The sequence below is a fragment of the Salvelinus fontinalis genome, chromosome 17 (genome assembly GCF_029448725.1).
Source record: "Salvelinus fontinalis isolate EN_2023a chromosome 17, ASM2944872v1, whole genome shotgun sequence".
NCBI classification, from domain to species: Eukaryota; Metazoa; Chordata; class Actinopteri; order Salmoniformes; family Salmonidae; genus Salvelinus; species Salvelinus fontinalis.
In genome coordinates, this window is record NC_074681.1 from 39637732 (window position 1) to 39664185 (window position 26454).

Sequence of the window (26454 nt, forward strand, 5' to 3'; positions counted from 1 at the left end):
TGGATCAGCCTATACAAAAAGTATCCTATCACGTTTCTTTATTTAGAGAAATGAATGTGTGAAGGAGATTTCATGCAAATTATTGAATGGAAAGTTATGGACTCTTTGTGCAAATATTAAAGTTTATGCACACTTTAGCTTACTGTTTTGTTGTGTGGTCCCGTCTCTGTCTGCGGCGCCAAAGATAGCCTATTATTGAGAGGCTAAAACCACCTATAAACCACTTATCATTTTTTTTAGATAGTGTTGGAGGGAGGTGAGCGGTAGCGAGCGCCCAAGAAGTGGGCGTATTTGTCACGCGCGCAAGCGTTACAGGACAAATGTCACTTCCAAATGTCACTTTACTTGGTGACAAGAGAAGGAAGCCTAGTCTAAGAAACAGGTCAAATGATTAAATATAGTGACCGCCATGTTCACAGTGACATGGGTGCAAGGATAATCTATGCTTTCCCCCCTCACTTTAGCATGTGGATTTTGGGAGGTCTAAACTTGAAGGAATCCAAGGCCTAGCTACAGAAGCCTACACCTGTAGTAGAAGACAGTATTTTTAAAATGTATTTTTATTTAACTAGGCAAGTCAGTTAAGAACAAATTCTTATTTTACAATGACATCCTACCACAGCCAAACCCTCCCCTAACCCGGATGATGCTGGGCCAATTGTGATACAGCCCAGGATCAAACCAGGGTATGTAGTGGAGTGCCTTAGACTGCTGCGCCACTCGGGAGCCAGACTACCCGAGTTCCAATTAATGAACTTGATGTAGCCTACTGAAGATTAAAAGCCTAGCTACAATATCAAATACTTAGTAAACTGAGGCCTAACCAAAAGCTTTCAACCTATTAAAAGGCACTCCGCATATTTGACCAGAATGCCTTACCTACACAGGCCTGCCATGTGGGTCACTCACTCATATGTAGGCCTACCCTATAGGCTTATTCCTCTCTTGCAGAAAAACAGAAAGCTTTCAGCACTTTGTTTCTCTATGAACCTTTCTCAGTTTCTCATAAAGTCCCTGTAGGCCTGTACAGCTGTGAAAGCTAATGTATAAGAAGCTTTCATGTCATTTCTTCGAGCCATGGCAAGCAGCAAACCATTTTCACTTTCCCGAAGAGTGGCGGGAAAGAGCTGTCCGCCCAGGCTCCCGCGAGACTGGCTGATGAGCAGTTCGATCAAGGTCACCCTGTCAATCATGCCAAGCGCTCTGCCACTGTAGCTCTAAAAGCGGGAAGAAGGAATTCAGGCAACTCTCCTTAGCCAAATGGTGCGTAAAAGAGTAACATTATCTTGGCGTCTTCCTTTTTTACAGTATCCTAGACGGCTACTATGGTTTTCTGTTCTCATAAGTTAGGTACGTTTTTTTCCACCATTTGACCAACTTCAGAAGACAGAGAAATGTTACATGGGAGAAAGAGGTTGTACTGATATTAAAAGTGTGAAACTGTTCTGCTGTCATTCCTGTCAACATAGAAAATGTAGGCTACCAACATGTTCTTATTTCTACCACAGTCCACAGAAGAAAGACAATCCTTTAAAATACTAGGAATTTATTTAAAAGCCATCTGTAATAGCATTTCAGAATCATCAAAAATAATGTCAAAAAGATATCACGTATTTCTTCAGTTAGATACACTACATATACAAAAGTATGTGGACACCCCTTCAAATGAGTGGATCCGGCTATTTCAGCCACACCTATTGCTGACGGATGTATAAAATCGAGTACACCGCCATGCAATCTCCATAGACAAACATTGACCAACTCCATATTAATGTCCATGAGTTTGGAATGAGATGTTCGATGAGCATGTCCACATCCTTTTGGCCATGTAGTTTATCTTGTTAAAATGCAGCATGCATCACATATCAAGACGAAGGGCAACAAATACCTTTTGGATTCAATACAGTAGAACTACTGGAGTGAGAAGGCTCCCAAAGATATGCTCTAACAGGAAATAAAAAAACATGCTAGGCAGACATTTCATACATCTTTAAAAACGACAACATTATGTCATTATTTCAAGCTAGAGTAACAGAGCGGTGCAATGCACTGGTATAGAATAGAGGCAGAAACTCCCAAACAGCAGTGCATGGCAAAGGAATGGGTATGGGTAAGTGGCAGATAGGTAAGGGGGTGAGTGGAGTTTTGCATTTAGAAGCTGGCACGGATTCTTTCCAGAGGGTCTGTTTCCCACATTTTGGGGTCCCAAGCCTGGAACCAGCCAGTGAAGGTTGGGGGTTCTGCTCCCTGTTTGATGGTGGAGATGGGCAGCCCTCTGCGTCCAGAGGGGTCTGAGTCCACATAGTCCTTAGCTAGAGAGGGAGGGGAGGGAGGGGAAGAGGGGGAGAGAGGGAGGGGGAGGAGAGAGGGAGGGGGAGGAGAGAGGGAAGGGGAGGAGAGAGAGAGGGAAGGGGAGGAGAGAGAGAGGGAAGGGGAGGAGAGAGGGAGGGAGGGGGGAGGAGAGAGGGAGGGAGGGAGGGGGGGAGAGAGAGAGAGAGGGAGGGAGGGGGGGAGAGAGAGGGGGAGAGAGAGGGAGAGAGAGGGGGAGAGAGAGGGAGGGAGGGGGGGAGAGAGAGGGGGAGAGAGAGGGAGGGAGGGGGGGAGAGAGAGGGGGAGAGAGAGGGAGGGAGGGGGGAGAGAGAGGGAGGGGAGAGGGAGGGAGGGGAGAGGGAGGGAGGGGAGAGGGAGGGAGGGGAGAGAGGGGGAGAGAGGGGGAGAGAGGGAGGGAGGGGAGAGAGGGAGGGAGGGGAGAGAGGGAGGGAGGCGGGGGAGAGAGGGAGGGAGGCGGGGGAGAGAGGGAGGGAGGCGGGGGAGAGAGGGAGGGCGGGGGGGAGAGAGGGAGGGAGGGGGGGAGAGAGGGAGGGAGGGGGGGAGAGCGGGAGGGAGGGGGGGAGAGCGGGAGGGAGGGGGGGAGAGAGGGAGGGAGGGGGGGAGAGAAGGAGGGAGGGAGGGAGGGAGGGAGGGAGGGGGGGAGAGAGGGAGGGGGGGAGAGAGGGAGGGAGGGGGGGGAGAGAGGGAGGGAGGGGGGGGGAGAGGGAGGGGGGGAGAGAGAGGGAGGGGGGGGAGAGAGAGGGAGGGGGGGAGAGAGAGGGAGGGAGGGGGGGAGAGAGAGAGAGGGAGGGGGGGGAGAGAGAGAGAGGGAGGGGGGGGAGAGAGAGAGAGGGAGGGGGGAGAGAGAGGGAGGGGGGGGAGAGAGAGGGAGGGGGGGAGAGAGAGGGAGGGGGGGAGAGAGAGGGAGGGGGGGGAGAGAGAGGGAGGGAGGGGGGGGAGAGAGGGAGGGGGGGGAGAGAGAGGGAGGGAGGGGGGGAGAGAGGGAGGGAGGGGGGGAGAGAGGGAGGGAGGGGGGGGGGAGAGAGGGAGGGGGGGGGGGGGAGAGGGAGGGAGGGGGGGAGAGAGGGAGGGAGGGGGGGGAGAGAGGGAGGGAGGGGGGAGAGAGGGAGGGAGGGGGAGAGAGGGAGGGAGGGGGGGGGGAGGGAGGGAGGGGGGGGGGAGGGAGGGAGGGGGGGGAGAGGGAGGGAGGGGGGGGGGGGGGGGGGGGAGAGGGAGGGAGGGGGGGGAGAGGGAGGGAGGGGGGGGAGAGGGAGGGAGGGGGGAGAGAGGGAGGGAGGGAGGGAGGGAGGGGGGGGGGAGGGGGAGGAGAAAGGGAGGGAGGGGGGGATGGAAAGAGCATAAACATTATTCCTGTATTGTGACAGTCCAAGTCTCTAGAGAGAGACCAGAAATACAGTACTGTTATGTTATTAAGAAGAACATGAGTTATCTTATGACGCTCATTGTATCTAGCTATATAATCAAAGGACGACCTTTATATTAGTAAAAGGTTGTTTTCTCCCTCCGACGCTCACCATTGCATACAGTTGAACTTGAAATTGGTTTCAGCCTATGGTTAAAGCTTTACTTTCTGTGGCCTTCATAAAAATGTTTTCTGGATCAAAGCATTATGAGTTCCTTTTGTGACTTAATCAGTTGTGACCCCCGTCTGGATCCTGAGTAGGGGCCACTGTAAAAGTGTGTTTCTCTGCGTGTTCTCGTACCTATTTTGGGTGCTCCAGTCCTCTCTTCTGCATTCGCATCGTTGCCGATCCAGAGGAAGATCTGTGGGGAGGCCACACATGCTGTTAGCTTATAGACTTTCAGATTCACTCTGCATTGTTTTTTGAGAGCAGAAGATGAACAAGCTTGTGAATTGTGATTATGATGGAGGAGCTTCACTCACCTGGTCCCAGGTGTCCAGCAACATGACATCATCAGTGGCCAGGTCAGACTGTTGGAAGTCTCCAGGAACCTCTTCCACCTGGTGATTGGAGGATTAAAATACAGCACTGTGGAACATGGGCACATTGGACTTTTGCATTGTAGTATTCCACATTGTGTTACCTATGCAATGTTCTCTCCTTCGGAGTGACACTGAATTTCTAATTGGGGGTTGAATTGAGTAGTCAGCTATCTATCCAAGAGACACGCGACGATAGACACACTCAACAACACTCCCATCACTTACGCTGAGGCATCCGGTCTTGTTGGAGCAGCCAAACAGGCGTGGAGGTTTGACCATGTTCTGCAGACCCTTGGAGGTCTGGTACTCCTTCTTCCCTCCCAGGGCAGACCAGAACCCAGCTAGGACAGGTAAGACCAGCATAGATTAATTTCATTGGTTCTTCGGGAACACTATCGTGTTTTGTTGTGATATTAGCATGTGTGATGTTATCTCTTTCCTGTGTTATTTTAGGGGCACATTTCAATTGTCTAAAGTTGTTTCCTCTCCTTGTAACCTTTCCTTCATCAACACTGATCTGAAAAAAGGTAGATGGTCAAGCAAATGCATGAGAGGATGCCACCACCAAATAGCCTTTACCTATCCTGTGATTTCAGCCTAGTGTAGATGAAGGAGATAAGACAAGAAGAGGAAGACACGTTGGACTATCGAGATGCACCCCACTAATACAATAAAGATGGAATACTACATGAAATCCTTACCTGGCTCCTTGCCCTCAGTCACATCACTGGCACTGCCACCCAGGATGCCCACCACATGCTTGGCGGCGGCCATTTCCTCCTCGCTGGCGCCCACACCCCTCCACACAAACATGGCATCGGGAGATTTGAGCACAAACACGTCATTGGCATTCAGGAAGGAAGCGGAGGGCTCTACCTGACAGGGAGAAAAAGACAAGAGGTGTTCAGAAGTGGTCTGGTAAAAGTAGAATCCTACTTCTTATACTACACTGTTTCTATACTTCTACTATATTATAGTTTTAGATGTTCTTCTAGGGGCCTGTCAATCCTCCTCCCACACCGATGGTCATTATCTCAACTTTTTATTTTGTTTGTCATTTTTTCAGAAGGGGGTTACAGCGTAGAGCTGTGGCGGTCATTCAATTTTGTCAGCAAAATACTGCCTGTCTCACGGTAATTGACAGTTAATTCATATAAACACGTTTAGTATCACCAGGCCTCCATGCATACAAGCCGTATACAAGCCACTGATACGCGCCTTTGGAACATCTACATTGAAAAAAGTCTAATAAAGCAATTTAATATACACCATAACAATAAATCCATTCTTTATTTTAGGCAGGTCTAAAGAAACATTATGATATGAAGAAAATGTATTTCAGAAGAACAGAATATGAGTTGACCTACTCTTTGTCGGGCTATGCGCCATGCCAAAGGCTGTAGGCTTGTTTATTTAGCAGATAAATTGTGCTTATAAGTCCCATGTCATTATTTTATATTATATGATTTTATAATGAGAAGAATATAATTGAACTTAGCTGAATAAAATAGAAAGGATATTTTTCCCATTCCAGAACGAGTGTGCAGATGAAGTGGCTATGTTGAGCATAAAAGTGCTAATTTGAATCAGATCCTATACGCTAGATTTAGAGTTATTTAGCAACTTTAGTTGTGAATGATACAAACCTTAGAACGTTGTAGAAATCAAAACATATATGGGCTGCATGCCGCGACTATAGGCTATTGATGATTTGAGAAAGTCACAAAAAAAGCTTGTGCTCTGTTCCTTGCCTCAGGCTGCACATGTTGTTCTCTCATCAAGTGATCATATTTTCACCCATCAGACTATTCTCAATGTAATCATGTCTTTAACAATACTTTGCCGCCTGTGCGTTTTTCAATCATGCCAGGTAGGCTACTCCGGTTATTTCACTCCACGCATCAACCACTCTGGGCTACAGGTTATATTCCGACCAAACGCCATGCCATGGGCTCTCCAACCCTGTTCCTGCAGGTACCCAGTGCTTAATTTGGGAAACCAAGTGAAATCTGTTCTGAAACATCTATAGCAACATGTTTTCACAACTAAACATATTTCATTAAACTGTTGACAGCCCCTCTTTCTGCGCACTCGAGAAGGGAATGAAGGCGAGAGGGCATGAGATGGAAACGCATGGTGATGAGATATTCTGTAGCTAAAGGTAATGTGTCAGCCTATTAATTCATAAAAAATATTTTTCTAAATCCCTATTAATAGGCTATTCCAAATCAAATACAAATTCACTATACTTGTAGGCTAACTCTATAAAGCCTCCCTGCACAATCAATGAACCAACAGCATCGCCTAGGCCTATTCAGTACGTTCTCTCCCAGACTCTTAAATAGGAATTTTGGAGCGTATAATAACGTAACTAGTCCATCCAGTATGCCTAATAATACAGTCCACAATCAAAGGCGATTACTCAAATTTGTTTAATTTTGAAGTATAGGCCATTAGGACCTGATGGAGGGACAATAGAGCCCTGAGTACCAGGCTATTGGCGACCTGATGGCCATTAGCGAGATGGGTACTACCAAGCATGTCCAGAGTGCCTAAAAGGAGATTACCGTTACTCAGCGGTCCCGTGGAATTTTACTGCGGTCATGACACATGACTGCCAGTGTGGCGGTAAAATGATTAACCCAACAGCCCTAGTTACGGGTACAGGTATAACATTAAAATTAACATATTAATTCAGATATATTCAGTTATCATATTTGCATTTCATATTTTCACATATTTTCTTGTACCCGTGGGTACATTATTATGAAATGCATACAAAGATAAAGAACAGTATCAACAGCCCCCTCAGTCCCCATCCACCCGCCCGCATCCTTCCTCCCCACCCGGAAACCATGTTTCCCATCCCACACCGCCAAGACCCTCTTCCCGCATCTCCCATCTTAATAGGTAATGGTATCATAATCGATAATTTCAATAAGCATTTTTCTACGGCTGGCCATGCTTTCCACCTGGCTAACCCTACCCCGGCCAACAGCTCAGCACCCCCTGCAGCAGCTTAATAGCCTTGGTTTCTCAAATGATTGCATCACCTGGTTCACCAACTACTACTTCTCAGAGTTCAGTGTGTCAAATCGGAGGGCCTGTTGTTCGAACCTCTGGCAGTCTCTATGAGGGTGCCACAGGGTTCAATTCTCGGGCCAACTATTCTCTGTATATATCAATGATGCTGCTTGTAATTCTCTGATCACTCTACGCAGACAATACCATTCTGTATACATCTGGCCCGTCTTTGGACACTGTGTTAACAAACCTCCAAACGAGCTTCAATGCCATACAACTCTCCTTCCGTGGCCTCCAACTGCTTTTAAATGCTAGTAAAACTAAATGCATGCTCTTCAACCGATTGTTGCCTGCACCCGCCCGACTGACTAGCATCACTACTCTGGACGGTTCTGACTTAGAATATGTGGACAACTACAAATACCTAGGTGTCTGGTTAGACTGTAAACTCTCCTTCCAGACTCACATTAAGCATCTTCAATCCAAAATGAAATCTAGAATCGCCTTCCTATTTCGCAACAAAGCCTTCTTCACTCATGCTGCCAAACATACCCTCGTAAAACTGACTATCCTACCGATCCTTGACTTCGGCGATGTCATTTACAAAATAGCCTCCAACAGTCTACTCAGCAAACTGGATGTAGTCTATCACAGTGCCATCCATTGTATAACCAAAGCCCCATATACTTCCCACCACTGCGACCTGTATGCTCTCGTTGGCTGGCCCTCACTACATATTCGTCGCCAAACCCACTAGCTCCAGGTCATCTATAAGTCTTTGCTCGGTAAAGCCCCGCCTTATCTCAGCTTACTGGTCACCATAGCAACACCCACCCATAGCATGCACTCCAGCAGATTTTTTTTCACTGGTCATCCCCAAAGCCAACACCTCCTTTGGCCGCCTTTCCTTCCAGTTCTCTGCTGCCAATGACTGGAACGAATTGCAAAAATCCCTGAAGCTGGAGTCTTATATCTCCCTCTCTAACTTTAAGCATCAGCTGTCAGAGCAGCTTACCGATCACTGTACCTATACACAGCCAATCTGTAAATAGCACACCCAACTACCTCATCCCCGTATTGTTATTTATCCTCTTGCTCTTTTGCACCATCATCATCTACTTGCACATCATCATCTGCACATCTATCACTCCAGCGTTATTTCACCTCTATGGCCTATTTATTGCCTTACCTCTCTACTCTTCTACATTTGCACACACTGTATATAGATTTTTAGATTATGTTATTGACTGTACGTTTGTTTATGTGAAACTCTGTGTTGTTGTTTTTGTCGCACTGCTTTGCTTTATCTTGGCCAGGTCGCAGTTGTAAATGAGAACTTGTTCTCAACTGGCCTACCTGGTTAAATAAAGGTGAAATAAAAATAATAAATAAGTAATTTACCCCTGTTGAACCCGACCTGACTTATCTTTTCCTCTCCCTCACACATAGACACACTGAGAACTCACCTCTACGGCTCGTGTAGCGCGGGTGGAGGACTGCCGAATGTGGAAGAGTCGTGTGCTGCCAGTGCCTGTCTGTCCTCCTTTACGGGACGTTCCTCCAATGTGGACCATCATGGGCTTGCCCTGGAACAGGCTCATCAGGTGGGGGGGTTCCTGGCCCTGGGTCACACGCACCTGTAGGGGGAAATAGACAAACATGGACACTTAATGATGTAGATTAGGAAAAAACATTCTAAAGTGATTGGTCATTCTGTTGATTTCATGAAAATTAAGACAAAGGTTGCTGTCCTTAATATACCGAACCGTCACGATGTAACATTATGTGCCAATATGGTGGTACCCATTAAAATGTTAAACACAAAACTGCTTGAAACACCCAACTGGAAGCAAAACAAAGAGTGATTGCCCTCTGCTGGTCAGTATCAAAACCTTTCCACACAATTATTCTGTCTATACAGACAGGACAAAATGCATAGGAGACTCAATAATATGACCTCTTTGCTAGAGACTGGATACCAACGCAGCAGCTGCCCTTGGCAAAAGATCATACATGCACAGGCAAACTGGATGCAGTCTATCACAGTGCCATCCGTTTTGTCACCAAAGCCCCATATACCACCCACCACTGTGACCTGTATGCTCTCGTCGGCTGGCCCTCGCTACATATTCGACGCCAGACCCACTGGCTCCAGGCCATCTATAAGTCTTTGCTAGGTAAAGCTCTGCCTTATCTCAGCTTACTGGTCACCATAACAACACCCACCCATAGCACGCGCCCCAGTAGGTATATCTCACTGTTCATCCCCAAAGCCAACACCTCCTTTGGCCACCTTTCCTTACAGTTCTCTGCTGTCAATGACTGGAACGAATTGCAAAAATCGCTGAAGCTGGAGACATATCTCCCTCACCAACTTTAAGCATCAGCTATCTGAGCAGCTCACCAATCGCTGCAGCTGTACACAGCCCATCTGTAAATAGCCCATCTATCTACCCATCTACCTACCTCATCCCTATATAGTTTTTATTAACTTTTTTTGCTCTTTTGCACACCAGTATTTCTACTTGCACATCATCACCTGCACATCTATTACTCCAGTGTTAATTTGCTAAATGGTAATTACTTCGCTACTATGGCATATTTATTTCCTTACTTCCTTTGCACACAGTGTATATAGATTTTTCTATTGTTATTGACTGTACGTTTGTTTATGTGTAACTCTGTGTTGTTGTTTTTGTCGCACTGCTTTGCTTTATCTTGGCCAGGTCACAGTTGTAAATGAGAACTTGTTCTCAACTGGCCTATCTGGTTAATTCGTTTTTTTTATTCGGCGTTATGAACCACAATAAATGCAACGGCTTGACAACCTTTGACCTATTCACTGAAAGTGCTTTGTCCAGTGCCCTTACAAATAAAAATGCCACACCGTCATAGCTATTGACTGTGCTGTGCTATTGACACCGATTGCGTTGGGGACAGGAAGATGAGCTGGAGAGTAAAGAGACCCACCTGAACAGGGGCTCCTCCCATAGAGTCATCCAGCTTCACTGTCATGAAGGCAGAGGCAGCCAGCTCATCCTGGGTGCACTTCAGCCCCTGCCTGATACACACACACACAAACCAACAAACATGTTAACCACACCGGTATCAAATATGGGATAAAAGTATTGAGTCAGTTTGCCATGCTCATTTCAGATACATCTTTCTTTATGAACTAGGTTCAGGAGGACACGTGGAAGTGTTTCAGAATATTCCAGAACAGGTTAGGGTTAGGTAAAATGCCCCCTTTGTGTAACTGATTTGTTGTACACAAACCTGGTGTTTACAGTCGTATGAAAAAGTTTGGGCACCCCTCTGGGGCTGCATAATAATTTACTCTGTCATCACAGAAAATGATCACAGTGGCATGCCATTCATTTTCTAATAAAAGCTGAGTACTGGGGTATTGTCCAGACAAAGATTTTTAGTGTAGCAATATTAAGTTGTATGAAATTAAATCAGATGTGAAAAATAGGCAATGCAAAAATGTGGGCACTCTTGTCATTCTGTTGATTTGAATACCTGTAACTACTTAGCACTGAATAAATGGAACACACAATTGGTTTGGTGAGCTCATTAAGCCTTGAACTTCATAGACAAGTGCATCCAATCCTGAGAAACGGTATTTAAGGTGGCCAATTTCAAATTGTTGTTCTCTTTGACTCTCCTCTGAAGAGTGGCAACATGGGGGTCTCAAAACAACTCTCAAATGACCTGAAAACAAAGATTGTTCAACATTATGGTTTAGAGGAAGGCTACAAAAAGCTATCGCAGAGATTTAAGCTGTCAGTGTCCACTGTGAGGAACATAGTGAGGAAATGGAAGACCACAGGCACAGTTCTTGTTCAGGCCAGAAGTGGCAGGCCAAGTAAAATATCGGAGAGGCAAAGGCGAAGGATGGTGAGAACGGTCAAAAACAGACCACCTCCAAAGACCTACAACATCATCTTGCTGCAGATGGTGTCACTGTGCATCGTTCAACAATTCAGGGCACTTTGAACAAAGGAAAAGCTGTATGGGAGAGTGATGCGGAAGAAGCCTTTTCTACACACATGCCACAAACAGAGTCGCTTGAGGTATGCAAACGCACATTTGGACAAGCCAGCTTCATTTTGGAATAAGGTGCTGTGGACTGATGAAACAAAGATTGAGTTATTTGGTCATAACAAGGGACGTTATGCATGGCGGCAAAAGAACACAGCGTTCCAAGAAAAACCCTTGCTACCCACAGTAAAATTTGGTGGGGGTTCCATCATGCTGTGGGGCTGTGTGGCCAGTGCCGGTACTGGGAATCTTGTTAAAGTTGAGGGTCGCATGGATTCCACTCAATATCAGCAGATTCTTGGGAATAATGTTGAAGAATCAGTCACAAAGTTGAAGTTACGCCGGCAAGACAACGACCCAAAACACTGCTCAAAATCTACCCGGGCATTTATGCAGAGGAACAAGTACAATGTTCTGGAATGGCCATCCCAGGCCCCAGACCTGAATATCATTGAGAATCTGTGGGATGATTTGAAGCGGGCTGTCCATGCTCGGCAACCATCAAACCTAACTGAACTGGAGATGTTTTGTAAGGAGGAATGGTCCAAAATACCTTCATCCAGAATCCAGACACTCATTAGAGGCTACGGGAAGCATCTAGAGGCTGTTATTTTAGCAAAAGGAGGCTCTACTAAATATTGATGTGATTTTTCTATTGGGGTGCCCAAATTTCTGCACCTGTCTAATTTTGTTTTGATGCATGTTGCATATTTTCTGTTAATCCAATAAACCTCATTTCACTACTGAAATATTACTGTGTCCATCAGTTATTTGATAGATCAAAATGAAATTGCTGATCCAAACACCCAATTATTTATAAATGGAAATCATGGAAATTGTCAGGGGTGCCCAAACTTTTTCATACGACTGTATGTCATTTGCACTGTCCAGGTGCACAGTAGATGATTAGTCTTTTGCACTCACTAGGTGTAAATACATGATGTCATGTTTACAGCATAGTTGTGGATGATGTCATTTGTACTGACCAGGTGTAGATGATGTGCTGCTCCCTGCCTCCCAGTTTGTAGCTGTAGAGGATGAGGTAACAGTCTCCTCCATAGAACTGGCCGTAGGAGGAGGGATCCACAGCCACTTTATCACCGCCCTCAACACGCCAGATCTGAAAACAAAGCAATAGTTAGGGGTGCTCACTCACAATATCATTTTCAACGTTTATGTTGCTGCCCTGATTTGTTCTGAAAGTGCCCAGCACCCTGACTGCTGCTTCAAAACCTTGTATTTGCCTGAACTTTCCTAAATTTAAGATAGAAACACAGTAAAGTCCAAAGACTTAGTTCAGGGGTCTGAAACGTTCGACCCAAAAGACGATTTAATACGGCCCGTGGTTGTCTATGTAAATATAAACAGACAGACCCTGGGAAAAATTAGTTTGAGACCCTTGACTTAGTTATTTCCATTGTAGTCCAGTATTATGTGTTTTACCTGGACTTTGCCTTTACCATCATCCACCATGCCATGCTGGGCGGCCATGTTTTTATTGGAGTGGAGGGAGGAGGCGTCGAACGGCACTTGCTTCACCTTGGCAATGCGGCCGATGCTGTAGGCCTTACTGGGACCTGTGGTCTGGTCCTTGTCCTTCCAGTCACTGAAGAACTGCTTGAAAAGAGTGGTCTCGCCTCCTGATGGAAGTACCTGGATCTGCAGGGCCGAAGAAGAAATACACGTTTTTTGTTTGCCATAAACCACAAATTCATCTCACGTTCGTTCCAATAGCTGAGTGATAAATTAAACTTGGAATTATGGTTGTTAAACTATCAATCTTTTTTTAATATTCATTATCGTTCAAAAGTTCAAGTCACTTTTTGGGGGGGAAAGTGGACATGGCTAACAAAATTTGGACCATTTCCTAGTAGTGCCTGAGCAAGACCTAGGAATGGTCAAAATGTTTTTTTCAAAATTAAACTTCCCGTTATTCCATCAGTGTACCTGTGTCTTATCGGAGTAGCCCTTCTCTTTGATGAACTTCTGGGCTGCTGACATGGCTGCTTTACGTTCCGATGTGTTGGCCTTGGGTCCTGTGAAGGGGAAACAGATAGGGATGCTAAATTATCAACCCAACTCAACAAGACTCTAAAAAAAAAAACTGACGATTGCTAAAACAAATACGTAAAGAGAGAACTCTGAAAAGATTGCTGTAAAACATTACACGTTGAGGTAGCCATTTATGCCCCGACACTATTTTTGGCCAGACGGAGCTGTTTCCCAGAAGTTACATATTTTCCGATAATCGACTTGCTTCGTCAAAGTGCGTCACATAATGATCAATATCCTGGCAAATGTTTCAAAAGCAGAGCGAAGAGGAGAAGAGTAGCCTGCCTTTCCATACGAAGACGTTCTTGTCCACTCCGTTGTCCAGGATGTAGCACTCCTCAGCGGTCAGCGTGGCCTGTTTGAAGGGGCTGGACGAGGCCACCACCGACGACTTCATAGAGCCAGAGGCATCGGAGATCTACAAAACACAGGGATTAGATATCAACAGACACATATTCATCCTGTACATGTGTTGACAGTACTCCCTTGAAAAGCAATGTGTTCTTCTCTACGGATTCCCATATATAAATAAGGGATCAATATGGAATCAACAAATAGATACAACATCAGAGATCTACAATGTACGTCAATAAGCTTGAGAGATCAACAATATGTGAGAACTGAAATGGATAACACCATTATCAAGAGAAGAGAACAATGAGATAAGAACAATGACAAATCATGATGCTGATGCTAAACAGCAAAGTGCAGTAACATCAGTTACCATGTAGAGGGCGCCCTTCTTCCTGTTGGAGGTGTCCACCTTCTCATCATCGGGTGTGCCAGGGGGGATACTGGGTTTGGGCCCCAGAGTCTATGAGGATCCAACATGGAAGATTAGCTTCATACAGAAACACAGAGAAGCCTTGTTCCAGGCCCCATACACATGCATGGCCAGTCTCTCTTTTCTCTCTCTTATTCACGTTCTCTATCTCTCTCCCCCTTTTTATTTATCATTTTCTCTCTCGTTAGTCTTAGAGACATTGCCACATACTTGTTTGGGGGGGGGGGCAGTTTAGCAAAAGGCTATGGCACAGAAGTGGCACAGGGTACAAAAAAGGCATTTGTACCCATCTGCATTCCCACGGTGAAGGTGATTTCAATAACCAGGAAACTCCTCAAAAATGTATAGTGCCATTTTACGATATGTTATACAGTAATTACCACGTCCAATGATGAATATTTGAATGTTACTTGGATACTGTACATGTATAAGTATGATTGATTTTCTTGTGTGTGTGTGTGTGTGTGTGTGTGTGTGTGTGTGTGTGTGTGTGTGTGTGTGTGTGTGTGTGTGTGTGTGTGTGTGTGTGTCCCTATCCTTCACCTCAGTAAGTGCCTGTGGCTCAGCCCCATCCTCCACCATGTGGAGTTTGGCCCTGCCGTTCCTCTCGTTGTCCCTGATGTCAATGGCCACCTGGGAGGCCTTCAGACGTTCAAAACGGTTACACTCACTGCCACACCACTGGTAGATATCCTGAGGAAGAGGTAGAGTGGAGAAGACCGAGGAAATAAAAGGTTTAGCTAGCTTTCCAGTGCCACCTAGTTACATGTGTATTGAAATTCAGCTATGTGATTTCTGGTGTACACCATTTTTGCTTCTAATGTTACTTAGCTATAGCGCTTCAGGCTTGAACTCCTATATAGAGATGCCTAGCTTGAAATGTTATGCAAATAATCATTGACGTCAATGCATGATTTACACAGAGATGTGAGGTGCTGTAAATATGAGTTCAGGTTACTGGTGATGATTTCACCAATTCTACCGACTACAGAGTCCCTTCAATGGTGTAGCCACATCATATAACTTAGCTAAAAGCTCTGACTCTAGCTTTCAAATACCAACACCTACATCATCATTCAAAGGTTTTAGAACACCTACTCATTCAAGGGTTTTTCTTAATTTTTTACTATTTTCTACATTCTATAACAATAGTGAAGACATCAAAACTATGAAATAACACATATGGAATCATGTAGTAACCTAAAAAAGTGTTAAACAAATCAAAATATATTTTATAATTAAGATTCTTCAAATAGCCACCCCTTTGCACACTCTTGGCATTCTCTCAACTAGCTTCATCTGGAATGCTTTTCCAACAGTCTTGAAGGAGTTCCCAAATATGCTGAGCACTTGTTGGCTGCTTTTCCTTCACTCTGTGGTCCAACTCATTCCAAACGATCTCAATTTGGTTGAGGTCGGGGGATTGTGGAGGCCATGTCATCTGATGCAGCAATCCATCATTCTCCTTCTTGGTAAAATAGCCCTTACACAGCCTGGAGGTGTGTTGGGTCATTGTCCTGATGAAAAACAAATGATAGTCCCACTAAGTCCAAACCAGGTGGGATGGCGTATCGCTGCAGAATGCTGTGGTAGCCATGCTGGTTAAGTGTTCCTTGAATTCTAAATCAATCACAGACAGTGTCACCAGCAAAGCACCCCCACACCATAACACCTCCTCCTCCATGCTTTACGGTGGAAAATACACATGCGGAGATCATCCGTTCACCCACACCCACATCTCAAAAAGACACGGCGGTTGGAACCAAAAATCTCCAATTTGGACTCCAGAGCAAAGGACAGATTTCCACCGGTCTAATGTCCATTGCTTGTATTTCTTGGCCCAAGCAAGTCTCTTCTTCTTATTGGTGTATTTTAGTAGTGGTTTCTTTGCAGCAATTTGACCACGAAGGCCTGATTCACACAGTCTCCTCAGAACAGTTGATGTTGAGATGTGTCTGTTACTTGAACTCTGTGAAGCATTTATTTGGGCTGCAATTTCTGAGGCTGGTAACTCTATTAAACATATCCTTTGCAGCAGAGGTAACTCTGGGTCTTCTATTCCTGTGGTGGTCCTCATGAGAGCCAGTTTCATCATAGCGCTTGATGGTTTTTGCGACTTCACTTGAAGAAACTTTCAAAGTTCTTGACATTTTCTGTATTGACTGACCGTCATGTCTTAAAGAAATGATGGACTGTCATTTCTCTTTGCTTATTTGAGCTGTTCTTGACATAATATGGACTTGGTCTTTTACCAAAGAGGGCTATCTTCTCTATACCCCCTACCTTGTCACAACACAACTGATTGGCTCAAACACATTAAGGAAAGAAATTCCACAAATTCACTTTTAAGAAGGCACACCTGTTAATTGAAATACATTCCAGGTGACTACCTCATGAAGCTGGTTGAGAGAATGCCGAGAGTGTGCAAAGCTGTCATCAAGGCAAAGGTTGGCTATTTGAAGAATCTCAAATATAAAATATATTTAGATTTGTTTAACACTTTTATGGTACGACATGATTCCATATGTATTATTTCATAGTTTTGATGTCTTTGCTATTATTCTACAATGTAGAAAATAGTGAAAATAAAGAAAAACCTTTTTAATGAGTAGGTGTTCTAAAACTTTTGACCGGTAGTGTATATACACAGGTCTACATATCACCTAGGCTGTACTGTGTAGACGAGAGTTACCTTTCCCAGGTCCACGATAAAGCAGTCTCCCTGGTTGAAGCTAGCCCAGGACAGGGCCACCTCTGTGGCTCGGATGGCCCGCCTCCCCTTGATGTGCAACAGGCGCTTCACGCTCATGTCATTGGTCACGACGTGTTGGAAGCCTGAGGCCACACCCCCTTGCTGTGATGGGAGAGGTCAAATTAGGTGAAAGAGTAAAGAGGAGATCAGAAGCTTTTTTGATGGTGGGTCTCTCTATAAACTAGGGTACCAGTGAGTGTTTCCTGTAGTGGACAACTGTTTGGAGCTGTTACAAAGTCAATTGTAATAATTTGCTTTTTTTTTTCATGTGAATACATTAAGATATAAAGGGGTAACATTCAATATAATTCATGAGTTGAATCAAAACCTATGTTTAAACACTACCTTTCTTTCCTTACATTTATCATACTGCTGTTTGTCATTATATCATATACTAAGCATTTAACAATTGAATTACAAAATCCATGATATTGCTGTTGGACTCCTTCTTGTATGGAGATCTCGGAAGTGCACTGTAACCTGTAACATTTCGTTTGGCACGGTGTGAAAACAGTTTTCATGGGCACACATATCCCAAACAATGTATGGATTTGCAGAATCAAATGCCTCTAACAGAAAGAATATTGTAACTTTAACAAGATGAATCAAACAAAAATCCATACTGTCATTAAAGGAGTTCTTTAAGTTATGCATAACAGTTGTTTGATGCACATTTGATGTCTGGCTGTTTAGTTATGTGGGGAAATGATCGTGCAACATCAGCTGATTCAGGAGAGGGTTTTCTGAGAATCAAGTGATAAACAGCTGGTGTCAGTGGAGACCCTTCATTCAGGGCAGGTGGAGCAGAGCCTGTTTGGAGCCACACACTTTTTATTGGGCTTGCCTGTTTTGCATGTTATTTTGGCATTAATACATGTCACATATCAGTTTGCAAACAATGTCCAAAAAAATATACACTACAGTTCAAAAGTTTGGGGTCACTTAGAAATGACCTTGTTTTTGAAAGAAAATCACATTTTTTGTCCATTAAAATAACATAAAATTGATCAGAAATACAGTGTAGACATTGTTAATGTTGTAAATGACTATTGTAGCTGGAAACGGCAGATTTTTTATGGAATACCTACGTAGGCGTACAGAGGCCCATTATCAGCAACCATCACTCCTGTGTTCCAATGGCACGTTGTGTTAGCTAATCCAAGTTTATCATTTTAAAAGGCTACTTGATCATTAGAAAACCCTCACTCATGGGGACACTATGTCACCTCCAATTCTAAGGGTGGACTTAGAAAATTCTAGCCCCTTGGGTGCTGCCATAGAGTTACTGTACAATAGAAGTGCCCATCCAAGAAGGCTCAAGGTCATTGGCCACAGATAAAATGACGTCAAATCGCGTTATATCTACTGTAGCTTTGATTGGACTGATCATGTCAACATCATACTTTCAAAATCTTAGCTAGCAGTCATCATCATGAATCAAGTTGACAATCTACTGGCAAATCCTTTTTAATCCTTGTCATATGAAGAGAAATAATGATGAGAAATTACAGATAAAACGTATCGGGGCTCATCGGCCATTGGACATAAACATTACACAACAAGTTCGAAATCGCAAATTCAACAATGAGTGGTTTGGAAGGAATCTGTGAGTTCAAGACAACTGGGAACTCGGAAAAACAAGCTACTAATGGGAAAATACGTTTTGAACTTTCATCCAATTCGGAATTGTAAATGGGTAACTCAGACCTCTTTCTAGAGCTATGATCTGAAGATCACTGACGTCATCATGATTTGACCTTTTTTTTTTTTCCATAGGTCCCAGTTGTCTTGAAAGCACCATAAATCCAGAGAATGCCAGACCTTGATGAAAAAGTTTGATGACTAAATTTGCCCACGAAGCACCGCCGCACTACCTTCCTGTTCAACCGCTACCTTCCTGTGAGCACAGCACAACAAGGTGAGTCCAAAAATGTATTGTATGCTGTTGCATGAATGATGTAATATGCCAGGGAGATATGTATACCGTAGCTAAGAAAATAATACTAAGTGTATGTTGTGTAGTAAGCTGTTAGTAGCCCATTTGCCTCACCCTAATAATTTGGTCTATTTTCCCCTCTTAATTTAGTCTACTGTTCTGACTTGGTGGTGCACATGTTTTTGAGAAATGTAATCATAGAATATTGTCAGAGCTTTCATTGTCTGCTTATATACCCCCTTTATTTATTCTATGTTTCGGACTTGGTGTACAGGGAGAACACTGTAAGAACGGCCCATGTTCTGAATTCTATCGCTGTACATTTCAAAAGTGCTGAACAAATAGTTATATTGACTAACGTCCGTCCTAGCTCGCTCATTAATGTCTTTATCAAAATTCCGGATTGCCTCTTATCCCCTCAGGGAAAGTTATTTTCATTAAATAAACACACACAGTGATTTATTAGACATACAGTGATGATAAAAAAAAAAGTTTTACAAAGACTGCATGGGGGCTTTAATAGTTGAATCTCAATTGCATTTTCTTGATTAGTTGCATCTCCTTCTCAAAATTCATTGGATGAGAAGGTCAGAGATCCTTCCCATTCCTCACCTACCTCTCAAAGCACATTGGGAGAGAGGAGTGAAGGTTCCTCCCCGCAGGCTGCAATGCACTTTCAAGAGCATTCATTTGTCGTTTTTAGACACAGACTTAGCCAGATATGAATACAAAAACAGATTTCCGTTTGCAAACCATAGATATCACTGTAATTGTAGGTTTCCACCATTGATAAATCTTGGTTTTTCCTTTCCTCTTAAGGGAATTCAAAGCTTGCTGTTGTGTTATGTGGCTATTTATGAAATTCCCAAAATGAGAAACAGAACCAGTCTGAGGAAGAGAGGTTCTCCTGAGAAAAACAGAGAACTTTCCATGGCAGAGATGCAGCAGGAAGGAATGTTTTATGACTGCAGGGTAACAAAGGCCTCAGATATTCAGCCCTAGCTAGCTTGTTTCTCTCTCTGTCTATTTTTCTCTCTCTCCCTCTCCCTCCCTCCCTCTCTCTCTCTCAAGGACACAGTGTGCAACTCTAAAATAGAAGGAAGCCAGTTTCCAGTTTCCAATGGTAAACAGAAATGGTTCAATTACTGTGATCTTTACTGTGGCTTTTGTGGAAACATAAAACAGATGGTGAGAGGAACAACAAGAGGCAAAACTCTCAAACCCCATGGTTGTAGTATTATAACAGAGATGTTACTGTATTACAGGCCACTATGACTAACCCCTCTTGCCCCAACCCGTACCTTTCTAAAACCACTTCCTTATCATCAACTGACTGCTCTCATTCAAAATGTCTGCTCTCATTCAAAACGTCTGCTCTCATTCAAAATGTCTGCTCTCATTCAAAATGACTGCTCTCATTCACAATGTCTGCTCTCCTTCAAATGTCTGCTCTCATTCAAATGACTGATCTCCTTCAAATGACTGATCTCCTTCAAATGACTGATCTCATTCAAAATGACTGATCTCATTCAAAATGACTGATCTCATTCAAAATCACTGCTCTCATTCAAATGACTGCTCTCATTCAAATGACTGCTCTCATTCAAATGACTGCTCTCATTCAAATGACTGCTCTCATTCAAAATGACTGATCTCATTCAAAATGTCTACTCTCATTCAAATGACTGATCTCATTCAAAATGTCTACTCTCATTCAAATGACTGATCTCATTCAAAATGTCTACTCTAATTCAAAATGTCTACTCTCATTCAAAATGTCTACTCTCATTCAAAATGTCTGCTCTCATTCAAAATGTCTACTCTCATTCAAATGACTGATCTCATTCAAAATGTCTACTCTCATTCAAATGACCGATCTCATTCAAAATGACTGATCTCATTCAAATGACCGATCTCATTCAAAATGACTGATCTCATTCAAAATGTCTACTCTCATTCAAATGACCGATCTCATTCAAAATGACTGATCTCATTCAAATGACCGATCTCATTCAAAATGACCGATCTCATTCAAAATGACGATCTCATTCAAAATGACCGATCTCATTCAAAATGACCGATCTCATTCAAAATGACCGATCTCATTCAAATGACCAATCTCATTCAAATGACCAATCTCATTCAAATGACCAATCTCATTCAAAATGACCGATCTCATTCAAATGACCAATCTCATTCAAAATGACTGATCTCATTCAAAATGACTGATCTCATTCAAAATGACTGATCTCATTCCAATGACCGATCTCATTCAAATGACCGATCTCATTCAAAATGACCGATCTCATTCAAAATGACCGATCTCATTCAAAATGACCGATCTCATTCAAAATGACCGATCTCATTCAAAATGACCGATCTCATTCAAAATAACTGATCTCATTCAAATGACCGATCTCATTCAAAATGTCTACTCTCATTCAAATGACTGATCTCATTCAAAATGTCATTAGTGGACCATACATTGGAAAATAGTTATTTTATATAGTTATAATAGCTCTCCCAACTCATATCTGTCTGATTGTTAGTTGAAAGCGACTGACCTTGTACTTGATGCCAGACTTGAAGTAGCCCATGAAGGTGATGGACTCATTGTTCTGGACCTCTCTGAACTGGACCGGCCCTCCGCCCAGGAAGTCATCCAGCTGCGTGGCAAAGATGGCCGCCGCTCCGCTCTCATCCTGAGAACACTCATCACCTGGAGAGAAGAAAGAGAAGGGAGAAAGTGAGACATCGTTCACAGAGAAATTGCTAAAAATCATGCACAGACCAAAGACTTGCGTCCAAGCCTTTATTCAAAGTGTTCTCATTTGAACTGTGGCGTATAGTCTGGTGACGGCCTGTTTTGGTTCTGGACAATTCTTTAGTAATTGCTCCGAGCTGACGGAATGAGACTTCATGCCAAGGTTTACATACAAATAATGAGTACAAGAAAATGCTTATATTAGAACTGGTTTGATCAGAGCCACCAAGGTCCAGTCAGTCCTTTATTACGGGTAAACGTTGCTGTGGTTGGGCCCTAGGGCTCCAACATGGGGTTAAACCGTGGTGGGTGGAGTTGTTCGCCATTTTGCATTGATCCCTCTCAGATCTCGAACGGGGGGGATAGAGAATGTTAGATCTGTAATGCCAGCACCACAGTAAAGAAATGAAGCCTTGTTAGCAAGGTACCACATAAACATGTCCAGACCCGTCTGTCTATTGTGGGTGGGTAATGACTACCCGGAACTGGTATGCCATGTGTGCGAGCACGGCTCAGCACGCACACTGGGTTCACTCTGGTTTGCCTTGTTGTGAAGTCAAACTGACAAACTAGAAGTTTATAGAGAGGAGAGATGGAGGGAAGGGAAGACAGCGAGAGAAAAAGAGACAGATAGCGAGAGAGAGAAGCAAGGAAATGAGAGGAGAGAGAGTTTTCTAATTTGATGTGGGCTTTCTTTGAAGATAAGTGTACTTGTATGTAGCCTACAAGGCCCAGAAAGATCTTTAGCCAATTGAATTAAGCTAATAGACAAGACAGGAAAGCAAGAGGGCAAATAGATTTACACAAATACATTTCACACATGAGTGTGAGTACCAGGAAGGAGAGTTTCAACATCACTGTTATCGCAACACAACATTGACAAAGCATCATAGTGATGTGTGTTGCTGGGAATGCTTTCTCATGTGATCACCTCACTTCAAACCAAGTGTGAGAAAACGGAACATTTTCTGCACAAGCAATACCTGCTATATATAGATTTACCAAAGCGTCTACGTGTAAATTGACCACAGCTAAAGAGTGTTAGTGTTTACACACATACACACTCTGAAAAAGTCACGTTTTCTATAAGTGAGTGTAACTGATGATTGGGAAAGAACGCGACTTCCACTCTTGTTGAAATTCATACGGGCGAACTTCAGAGGAGGCTGGTGGGAGGAGCTATGGGAGGACGGGCTCACTGTAATGTCTGGAATGGAATCAATTGAATGGTCCCAAACACATCTAACGCACGGAAACAACGTGCTTCCATCGATTCCATTCCAACCATTCCAATGAGTCCGTCCTCCTATAGCTCCCCCAACCAGCCTCCTTTGGTGTACTTGTCTGTGGGAATATCTATACCCCATCCATATGTCCATACTAGTCTGTCTGTCGATGACCCAAATCCAATAACTCCACTACATAGCTTTCTCAAGTCCAGTCCATGTCTGATCAGTGGTTACGTTGAGGAATGTGAGTATTATCAAAGCATTTGAGCGGGGGGGGGGTCAGTGACATTTCTTCAACATCTAAAGAAATGGCTGTTAAGAGCCTAGTAGGTGTAGTGTAGTGTGTGTGTGTGTGTGTGTGTGTGTCTTACCCATCCACATGTGTATGTAGTGGGAGGGTGCTGCGGTGGTGTAGAGGAGGATGTACGCGTCTCCTGTGAAGAAGTTGCCGTGTAGGGCCTTGGGGACTGGCCTCAGGTCCATGTTCTCAATACGCCACACCTGCAGCCCTGTCTCCTTCCCAGCGGCCACAAATTCCTTGTGGGACACCATGATGGCTCTGAGAGAGAGAGAGAGGGACAGAAGGAAGGAAAGAAGAGAGAGAGGAAGAGGGAACATGTTCATATCTCAATGTTCCTCAAAAATGGGGACAGTTTCTCATTTCTAACCTTTATCGTCACTGTTTTCATCATTGCATTGTCTGTTGTAATTTGACTGCATCTGCCATCTTTTAAATTAAAAAGACAGGCTGAGAGAGAGAGAGAGAGAGAGAGAGAGAGAGAGAGAGAGAGAGAGAGAGAGAGAGAGAGAGAGAGAGAGAGAGAGAGAGAGAGAGAGAGAGAGAGAGAGAGAGAGAGAGAGAGAGAGAGAGAGAGAGAGAGAGAGAGAGAGAGAGTGAGAGTGAGAGTGAGAGTGAGAGTGAGAGTGAGAGAGAGAGAGAGAGTGAGAGAGTGAGAGTGAGAGTGAGAGTGAGAGAGAGAGAGAGAGAGAGTGAGAGAGAGAGAGAGAGGCAGACCTGTCATAAATGTTGTATGGGGAACCAAAGCTATCGCCTGTCTCAACAGGACCTCAGATAGGGTTTGTTAGTCTAGGGTTGTAGTAGTCAACTAACAACGGTCATAACTGAGGTTATAAATACCCATGTTATTTTGACCATCTAGTTGATCATTTTGTGAGAAGCGATTATATTTGAAGCACTAGATACTGAAAGCATTAACATAACCCTATATGTGAAAATGTGCTACTTCCTCTGAAAGTAGTGGTGGCCTACTACAAAGAAATTAGATTTGGTACCACAGGCACACAGGACAAGATTATGGTGACATAAACCTGGCTTCCGTATGCTTTCTTGACATTTAAATGACACAAGGACGATGAGTGAGACTAATTTAAGTTTAAAATGACATGTTTTTATTTGTCTTATGTATGCTACGGGATACACATGGTATTCACTGTCCAACAAAATGCTTACTTACAGGTTCCTCCTCGACAATGCAACAACAATAAGATATAATACAATATAAGAATACGAACAAAAGAAAATGTCTCAGATTAAACTGAAAATAGAAGCAAAGATAATTATGAAAACACTACTTCTACTGATGCATTTCACATCAGCAATGTTATTGTATGATAACTGTAAAACCAAGTGTTTAGGATCTGAACACATAATTAAACACTTTGCTGTTACACTGTGAAGGTATTGAGAATTTAAATGAAAAGTCTGAAAATCCAGGATCATGGGACACAGGCAATTCAAAATACACTGGTTTGTGAAGTGATTTGCAATTCTTATCAGAATCCACCCAGAGGGAAGATAGACAATAATTTCAATATTTTATCACTCAGTATGACTGCTATGGTGAGGACTTAACATACAAGGCTAACTAAACCATCTAAACTGGAACAACCATCTCAGTAATGGGTGCAATAAATCCAACCCCTTACAAATTGGATTAGTTAAGAAAAAGGTAAGATATCTATCTTTGTATAGTATACGATCAATTCATCAATCCATGTGCATGAGGAAACAGAGATATTAAAACAAACTTCTTTTTTTTTTACCAACCTGCAACAAAGCATACTAGGAAATGGGATAGAGGCCCCTCCCACATATCTTTCACTCAGGGAGTTAACGGAAATGAACTCAACACAGTCGAGTAATAACATCACTACACGATTTAAAATATTTATTGAATCAGTTGTGCTGAATATAGGTAGGGTGTCAGACATTCCTAACACTGATCTGAATAAAAGGCATGGAAAGTCACATACATTTCTACTGACTAAATGCACTCTAAACAGGATAATGGGAAAGTAAACACTAGTGTTTAAAATCTGAACACTTAGGAGATATATATGTTCTCCTGGTTGGAAACCGACTCGAAAAATCTGCCTATCATGTTTAATCTTGCATTCTCAACACCTGTGTTTAAGATGAGAACACCATTGGCAAATATAAATGCCTATTGTTTAAGTTCTAAAGACTGAGATGTAGGTTATAAACATGTCACATGTTTCATGGTTTTACACTGTAGAAATAGTGCACTCCTCTACCAGTAACCTCAGCTAACTGTGCTCGCCTGTGTATGAATGAACTATCTGTCTGGTTCTGCTTTGACGAGATAGACGAGAAAATATAATCGCACTCAAATCAACAACACCTTGGGATAATGCAAATGTGTTGGGTGAAATAGTTATCATTTCTACTGAACATACATTTTGGTTGTCACCGCATGACCAAATATTAAAATACCTTTCTCTCTTACACAGACACAGACCGAGAAGCTGAGACACACGCACCCACAAACACACCCACGCCCACACACAACTCAATGATGACATTTTTCTCTTCCAGGGAATGTGTTGTATAACAGACTGGAAATGTATGGAAATGTTATCAAGACTAGTAACAAGTTGTCCGTGCACGACTCTCTTTCACTGTGATAGACCTATTTACACTTCATTGACACAACTGGTAAAATAAAGGCATTAGTTTGGCTTTTAGACAACTACAAAAAGCAATAAGCAGTTGAAGAGATCATGTTTGTCGATTTCGGTTCAAATTTAGGCTACAAGAGAGGAATAGAGCGAATGCACGATCAGTCACACATATGAATTCATGTGAAACTTTGCGCAAAACTGTTGAAGAACGAAGGCCAAACTTCAACAGGTCTACAACATATATTGCGCACGACAATTTTGACAAAACTCGATATAAATCTATGCGTAATACAGTTTCCATATGGACCTTTGCAGGTTCAAACAACAGGTCACGCAACAACGAATAAAAGTCAATCAAATTATAATTAAAAATGCATTAATTAATATAAAAAGTAACTCACCGCTTGACAGATGTATAACGGAGGATACGAGAATGTGTGTTGCGCGAGCAGATGTGGACGCGTATGCGATTTCTCTTCCAGGGGCAAAGAGCCTTGTTAATTGCTTGTGGGAGGGTTTAGCCGTTTATGGGAGCACCCTACACACACACACACACACACACACACACACACACACACGGAAGGAGGCTATGCAGCAAGTAAGGTCAGAAACAAGCATGTAATTCTCCTTCTGTAACCCTTTGACTTGAG

General features: G+C 43.3%; 1 protein-coding gene across 1 annotated transcript; it reads right to left on the reverse strand.

The window, feature by feature from the left end:
- Nucleotides 1–1529: 1529 nt before the first annotated feature.
- On the reverse strand, nt 1530–26454 carry LOC129814348 (gelsolin-like). Its single transcript, XM_055867428.1, has 17 exons — nt 26206–26454; nt 23233–23420; nt 21433–21587; nt 16873–17034; nt 14724–14873; nt 14121–14210; nt 13682–13814; nt 13292–13380; nt 12788–13003; nt 12331–12464; nt 10271–10361; nt 8767–8937; nt 4978–5152; nt 4502–4617; nt 4217–4294; nt 4035–4095; nt 1530–2312 (listed from the first exon to the last, which is right to left on the reverse strand). Exons 2-17 carry the CDS (start codon nt 23411–23413, stop codon nt 2152–2154), a joined length of 2163 nt encoding a protein of 720 aa, XP_055723403.1. The 5' UTR covers nt 23414–23420; nt 26206–26454; the 3' UTR covers nt 1530–2151.

Coding starts and splice junctions, on each gene's coding strand:
- LOC129814348 (XM_055867428.1), bottom strand. CDS start 23,413: ATGGTGTCCCACAAGGAATTTGTGGCCGCTGGGAAGGAGACAGGGCTG. Junction 13,004..13,291: donor GCTACTCCGATAAGACACAG/GTACACTGATGG, acceptor TCGGCCCTGCAG/ATCCAGGTACTTCCATCAGG. Junction 4,295..4,501: donor ACAAGACCGGATGCCTCAGC/GTAAGTGATGGG, acceptor TCCAATCACCAG/GTGGAAGAGGTTCCTGGAGA.